This window comes from Chlorella variabilis (genome assembly GCF_000147415.1).
Source record: "Chlorella variabilis unplaced genomic scaffold CHLNCscaffold_2, whole genome shotgun sequence".
Classification (NCBI taxonomy): Eukaryota; Viridiplantae; Chlorophyta; class Trebouxiophyceae; order Chlorellales; family Chlorellaceae; genus Chlorella; species Chlorella variabilis.
This window is the reverse complement of record NW_005435086.1, coordinates 525069-532253: the sequence shown is the minus strand read 5'-3', so window position 1 is coordinate 532253 and position 7185 is coordinate 525069. Positions and strand designations below refer to the sequence as shown.

General features: G+C 67.8%; 1 protein-coding gene across 1 annotated transcript in view; it reads right to left on the bottom strand.

Moving 5' to 3' along the window:
* Positions 1-1860, bottom strand: part of CHLNCDRAFT_49822 (hypothetical protein) — a gene marked incomplete at both ends in the record, with an annotated part of 3660 nt that extends 1800 nt beyond the window's left edge. Inside the window, 4 exons of the mRNA XM_005851046.1 lie at positions 38-168; positions 410-588; positions 863-1503; positions 1697-1860. Coding sequence (XP_005851108.1) covers positions 38-168; positions 410-588; positions 863-1503; positions 1697-1860 — 1115 coding nt within the window. The remainder of the gene's footprint in view (positions 1-37; positions 169-409; positions 589-862; positions 1504-1696) is intronic.
* Between the last annotated feature and the right edge of the window lie 5325 nt (positions 1861-7185).

Genomic DNA, 7185 nt, shown 5'->3' with positions numbered 1-7185 from the left:
TTCACCCACAACACATACCACTTGTGCCGCCGCCCACCTGACCATCAGCCACCGGTCTCGGCACGTCTCGGGCATGCGCCCCAGCGCGCCGCCAATCTCCTTCCACCTCCGCCCCTTCTCGCTCACCAGCTGCAGCAGCTGGGCATCCTCTTCCGACGACCAGCGGCCCTGCAGGGCGGGGGCCAAGCAGGGGAAGGCAGCGTGTGTGTGGGTGTGGGCGTGGGTGTGGGAGGGGCACGCAGGGGTGTAGGGCGGGGGCAAGCAGGGGTGAAGCAGAGCCTGGCGTGTGACCCTGCGCTGGCCCCTCCTGCTGCCGCTACGCCTAGACCCTGCCCCAGCCAGACGCCAATCGGCGGGCTAGACAGCTTGCGGTAAGCCCCCACCTTCCCGGCAGCTGCCGCGCGCTCACCTGGTAGTTGCCCTCGTGGAACAGGCGGCTGCCCGCAGCCCATACCGACTTGACGGTGCGGTGCGGCAGCGCCGCCGCAATCTTGCTCCACAACCCCTTTGTCTCTCCGCGCCTGCTGCTGCCGTACAGCCAGCTGTAGTCGTCGGTGCTGCGCCCGTTAGCCACGGCATATGCCTCCACTGCGGCGGCGGCAGGTGGGGGCGGCGGCGGTGGCGGTGTTCAAGCCAGGCGCCACGTGCGACGCAGGCTGCAGCAGCAGCAGGCGGCATCGTGGCCGAGGGCCGGCCCTGCAGCAGATGATCCCCGCCGGAAGGATGCAGCCCGCCCGCTGGGCAGCCAGCCCGCTGGGCAGCCAGCCCGCTGGGCCGCCAGGCCAGCCACCCACATGCCACAGGCAGCCTGCCCTGCATGCCCGCCCCATCCCTGCCAGCCCACACCCGGCACCACGCGCACCTGCTCGCTTGATGGCATCCTTCTCTGCCTTGCTGAAGGCGCCGCTCTTCACCTTCTTGCGGCTGTTGTTCTGCCGCCACGGCATGCCCGCCGTGTCCCGCTCCTTGTCCCCGGATTCCACGCCATGAACGCCCGCACCGTCCTGCTCGTCCTCCCAGCCCCGTGGCGCAGCGGCTGCGGCAGCAGCGGCGCCCTTGCCGTCGCCCTGCGTCTTGCGCTTCTTCTTCTTGCGGCTCTGCGGCTCCTCCTCCTCCTGCTGCTCCTGCTGCTGCTGCTCCTGCGGCTCCTCCTGCTGCTCTGGCCCCTCACCAGCCTTGCGCTTCTTCTTCTTTTCCTTCTTCTTCTGTTCTGGCTCGCCGTGCGCAGGGGCTGTGCCTGCCTCCAGCTGCTGCTCTGCTGCCGCGGATCCCTCAGCGCCGTGCTGCTGCTTGCGCTTTTTCTTGGCGGGGCCAGCGCCTGCTGCCGCCGCCGCCGCCCCTGCTGCTGGCGCCTCGTGCTCCTCGTCTGCTGCTGCTGCTGTTTCTCCGGATACCTTTGCCTTTTTCTTCTTCTTCTCCTTCTCTTTCTTCTTCTTCAATTTCTGCGCTGGCAGAGGCGCCCGGGCTATCTTGCTGCCCGCCAGCCTGAAGCCGCCATCGCCCCTGCATCCGAGTGTAGCAGGCAGCTCAAAGTTGTCCACGTTAAGCCGAGCGGCAGATGTCTGGGCACTCAATGCTTGGTACATTCGTAGGGCGGAACCTGGCGGTTGCACCACCCTTCCTGGGCTTGCTGCGTTCGGCAGCCATGCGGCACAGCACAGCACCCAGCGCAGGCAGCCGCCTGCCCCCTGCCCACCTGCGCAGGAACTCCTCCAGCTGCCTGCTCAGCTCCTGGGCGGACCGGTTGCTGTGCTGCGCCGCCGCCTTGACCACCTTCTTCACCGCCTTGGAGGTCTTCAGCTCCTCCACGCCCTTCTTGGCAAACAGGCGCTCCAGGCTGGCCCCCCAGTCTGCCGCCATTCTGCCGCCGCCGTCGCTGCCGGCTGGGAGGGAAGCGCTGCCGCCTGCTGCTGCTGCCTGCTTCTATACCGTCGCAGCACTTGTCTGTGCCTGTGCAGCTGCCGCGCGCCGCCAGGCGGGGCAACAAGGTTTCAGTGATGCGCCTGCAGCCGCTTGCACGCGCTGTACCTTGGATTCAGCTGCCGTGCACTTGGGTGTGGGGATCTCCCGCCCATGCCCGCCGTGCTTGGGCTGCGCACTACGCCAGGCAGTACCCCCTCCCTGCCCCGCTTCCAGAAGGCGGCGGCACGATGTGCCGGTCATCGACGGCTATTCTTCGAGGTGTTATCCGGCAGTGCCGTGCTCAGGATGGGCGACGCAGCAGAACTAAAGGTGTGGAATGCCGCCCATTCCACTCCTGACCCCATGCCCGCGCGATCATCGGGGTCCACGCTTGCCCCGCTGCCTGCGACCCGCTGCCTGCGATCGGCCACCATCTCGGTCTCTGCCAAAGTCTGCCTGGGCTGCCGCCACCTGCCGCCTCGGGCGCGGCCTCGTCTGCGGCAGCCTGCCTGCCACCCAACGTATCGCCGCTGACCGGCCCCTGCATGCCTGCCGCTCACATGCCCGCCCCTCTGCGTCCTGCCCCTCTGCCGTCCAGGCCAAGGGCAATGCCGCCTTCAGCTCCGGAAACTTCCCAGACGCGGTGGAGCACTTCACTGCCGCCATCGCCGTGGACCCCACCAACCACGTCCTCTACTCCAACCGCTCCGCGGCCTATGCCTCCATGAGCCAGTACCAGCAGGCGCTGGGGGATGCCCAGAAGGTGGTGGAGCTGAAGCCGGACTGGCCCAAGGGCTATTCCCGGCTGGGAGCTGCCCAGTTTGGGCTGCGCCAGTGGGACGAGGCCGTGGAGGCCTACACCAAGGGTGAGCAGAGCTGCTGGGATAGCTGCGGGAGCTGCAGCGCTGGCTGGGGGAGGTTCTGGAGTGAGTGTGGGAGTAGGCTGTACCATCGCCAGTGTGCACAGAACGATGCTGGCCGAGCACCTTCGAAAGGGCGTGTGTGCAGCATCGGTTGCGGTTGCTGTGCTGGATTCCTGTGTCCCTCCCCATTTGGCTCACGCAGCCTACCGCCCTGCCTGCCCTGCCCTCCGCCGCAGGCCTGCAGCTTGACCCCTCTAACGAGCAGCTGAAGCAGGGGCTGGAGGATGCCAAGGCGGCGCAGGCCAGCGCGGCGGGCGGCCCCGCGGGCGGCTTTGCCGGCCTGTTTGCCAGCCCCGAGGTGCTGTCGCGCCTGGCCACCAACCCGCAGACCCGCGCCCTCCTGCAGCAGCCCGACTTCATGCAGATGCTGCAGGATGTGAACCGCAGCCCAGGCAAGCGCGGGAGGGCGGCGGCCCACTGGCAGGGCAAGGCCTGGGCCGTGTTGGGTGCCTCCTGGGGCCCAGCAGGAGCTGCGCGTGCTTGCGGCTGGGCTGCCGGCACTTGCTGGTGCTTATGGGTGTCCAGCCACGCGCCTCGCCCTTTCTCCGTTGAAGCTGGAGGTGCCGTGACGCCGCTGCTCCTCTGGCCTGATCCCTGGCCCGAGTCTATCCCCGGCCTGAGTCCTTGCCTGTGTGTGTGTGTGTGTGTGTGTGTGTGCACAGACAGTATGCAGAAGTACCTGGGAGATGATCGCTTCCAGCTGGCGCTGCAAGTGGGCCTGGGGCTGTCGTTCCAAGGTGACGCGCCACGGCACGCCGCCAGCGGCGGCGGCGACGGCGGCGCCGCGGCAGGCGGCGAGCCCGCGGCGGCGGGCGGCGGCGGGCCGGAGCCGATGCAGCAGGACGCGCAGCAGCCGGCGGCGGCGGCCGAGCCAGAGCCGGCCCCGGAGCGGACAGATGAGGAGTGGGAGCTGCTCAACAAGTGAGGTTTTGGATTGTGGAGCGCATCGGTGGCAGCTTGCTAACCCCTTGCTCTCACTGGTGGCCCTCCTGTGACCAACCATGATAGCTGACATCCCCTGCCCTTCCCAGCCTTCCCTTATCTACCTTTGCTGCCTCCCACCCTGGCCGTGCGTGCAGGAAGAAGGAGGCCCTACAGGAGAAGGAGCTGGGGAATGAGGCGTACAAGACAAAACGGTTTGATGAGGCGCTGGCGCACTACAACAGGTGCGAGGGGTGATGGGGGTAGTTGGTGGCTCTTGGTGGGCTCCAGTCAGGCTGGGGTGGGATTTGTGTGCGAGCTCCTCCGGGGCGGATGGTGGGGCGCAAGGGAGCCCCCCCGGCCCTGCTACCTTCGTGGTGGCATGCACCTGCTCAATGGCCCTGCTTCTGAACCTGTACCGCAATCAGACCCGTACCGCCGCACCTGTACCGCCTTGTACTGCAGGGCCATCGAGCTGTACGACCAGGACATCTCCTTCCTCTCTAACCGCGCCGCTGTGCACTTTGAGAAGGGCGACTACGAGCAGTGCTGCGCAGACTGCGATGCAGGTGGGCGACGGCTGGCTGGGGCTCCTGCTCGGCCGGCTGGACGATCTGGGGGATGGGGCCAGGTGTCTGTGTGTTGTGTGTGTTTGAGGAGGAGAGTTGGGCGAGCGGGCTGCTGGCTGCTGCCACCCTGGGCGAGCCTGCCCTGCCCCATGCATGCCCCTGCATGCGCGCTGGTGCCCACAATACCGCCCCGTCACTCATTTCGCTGCCAATTTGCCATCCCCGCCCCCATTGCAGCGGTAGAGCGCGGCCGCGAGCTGCGGAACGACTACAAGCTGATTGCCAGGGCGCTGACGCGCAAAGGCAACGCGCTGGTCAAGCTGGGGAGGCTGGAGGAGGCGGTGGGTGTGTACCAGAAGAGCCTGACGGAGCACAGGTGCGGCGGTGGGGGGTGGCTCTGGGTGGTGTGCGGCTGTGGTGGTCGTTGTACAGGTGTCCTATACACCAAGCTCGCACCCCCTTGCCAACCTCGCAACATCTCCTGCACCTCCCCCCCCTGCCCTCGCAGGAATGCCGACACGCTGAAGCGGCTGCAGGAGACTGGAAGTCGCTGAAGGAGGCGCAGCAGGCGGCGTATGTGGACCTGGAGCTGAGTGGGGTGGAGAAGGAGAAGGGGAATGCGGCCTTCAAGGAGCAGCGGTGCGTGGGCGCTGCCCGCCGTCCTCGGGCTGCGCCTGCAGGCACACAGGCGGGGCTGCGTGCGGCTCGGCAGAGGGGAAGCCATAGGGTTCGGCTCACCGCTCCTGCCTTCCACTGCACAATTGTGATGCGTTTCCCGCCACCCAGCGGCCAACACGCCGGAGCCCCTGCCCCCGCCCCCTCCCCCAAGCAGGTACCCAGAGGCTGTGGCTCACTACAGCGAGGCGCTCAAGCGCGGGCCTGCCTCGGTCAACCCCGAGGCCTACAAGCTCTTCTCCAACCGCGCCGCCTGCTACACCAAGCTTGGGGCGCTGAACGAGGGTGGGCTGGCTGCTGGGGCAGGGAGACGGGATGGGCGATCAAACCCAGCCACGGTTTGGTTTGTGGGCGGCGCCACGTGCGGCTGCTGCGAGAGTGGTGCTGGGGCGCAGCTGGGCTGCTGCCGGGCTGCTGTTGGGGCACTGTACGCACGTATGCCGGTTGGAGGTCTAGAGAGGTGTGACCTGTAGGTATGCCGACGCAGTGTTGCCTTGCTCGTGCCCCGCAGGGCTCAAGGATGCTGAGGAGTGCATCAAGCTGGCCCCCGACTTCATCAAGGGATACTCCCGCAAGGGCCACCTCCAGTTCTTCATGAAGGTGGGCTGGGCCGGTATGCGTACTGTTCGTGCCCGCCGCCACAGGTGGCGTCTGTGTGGGGTGGGGCGAGAGATGAGGCATGCTTGTGGCTTGCTCCTGTCGGCATCCCAGCCCCACACTCCCAGCTACTGCTCACCATACTGCTCAGCACAGCCACTGCCCTGCGACTGCCGCTGCCAGTGCCACTGCATCCCAATGGCCCGCGGCGCCCATGCTAGCCACATGGCGCCGCGGGTACGGAGGATGCGCACAGCAAGGCGGAAGCGGCCCGGCCCGGCCTGCGTGCAACCACCCTCGTGCACGCCGGCGGGCATCGCCCGTCGCTGCATGCCCTGCCGATGTCGGCGCCCTGAGGCCCCATGGCGCGCCTGGCAGGCGGCGGCAGGCAGACAGCTGCCACCCTTGCAACGTGCCGGCTGCCCCATGGCTGGCCCGCCCGTCCTCCTCCGTCCCCATCTGCACCGCTTCCTCCCCTCCCCTTCACCCCTTCTCTTCCCTTGCTTCTTCCCCAGAAACCCCTAACCACCCTATTCCATTCCCATCCTCCACCTCTGCCCCGCTGCCGTAGGAGTACGACAAGGCTGTGGAGACGTACCAGGCGGGGCTGGCCAAGGACCCAGACAACCAGGAGCTCAAGGACGGCCTGCTGCGCTGCATCCAGGCCATCAACAAGGTGTGTGTGGGGGTGGCGCTGGTGCTGGCGTTGTTTGAGTGTAGTCTGTGTGGAGGTGTGTGTGTGTGTGGAGGGGCAGAGGGTAGGCGGGGAGGGTGGGAAGGAAGCAGGTGGCGGCAGTATGGGCGGTGGGTCAGGTGGCAACGCGGAGGGGCGGGCAAGTGCCTGGCAGGGTGCAGGCGCAGCGCCGGCGCCGCCGCTCCGTGCCCACTGCGCTGCTACCCGCGGCGCCTGGCGCTGCAGATGAACCGCGGGGAAGTGGATGAGTCTGAGCTCAAGGAGAGGCAGGCGCGGGCGATGGCGGACCCAGAGGTTCAGAGCATCCTGAGCGACCCTGTCATGCGGCAGGTAATATAGGCCCCACGCCTGTGCATGCCTCGTGGCGCGGGCGGCTGCCGGGCAGATTGGATGGGCCCAGTGTGTGCAGCCTGGTGCCGCTATGCTGCGATTTCGGTGCCCAGGGTCGTGTGTTGCGAGTGCCCGCCCCGCCCCCTCCCGTCCACCTGCCCCGCCTGCCAGCCCCGGAGCGACACGCCGCCGCTGCCGCCGTCACCTCGCCCGCCGTCGCCGCGCGCATGCCGTTGCTGCGCAGGTGCTGCAAGACATGCAGGAGGATCCCAAGGCGGCGCAGGAGCACCTGCGGCACCCCGAGATCGCCAAGAAGGTGGAGAAGCTGGTGGCGGCGGGCATCCTGCGGGTGCAGTAGCGGCTTGGCGGGGCGATGCCTGGCCGAGTTGGCTGGACACCGGGGGAGACAGGGGGATGTGTCAGTCTTGCCGATCGTTTCCCGAGCCCTTCCCCCCGGTGCCGCCTGCGAGTCTGGTGTGTAAGAAACCAATGTGGAGGTGCAGCCAGGGTGCGGCCAGGGAGGTGCACGTTTGCAGGTGGCAGAAGGGGGGGGGGGGGGGGGGGGGGGGGGGGG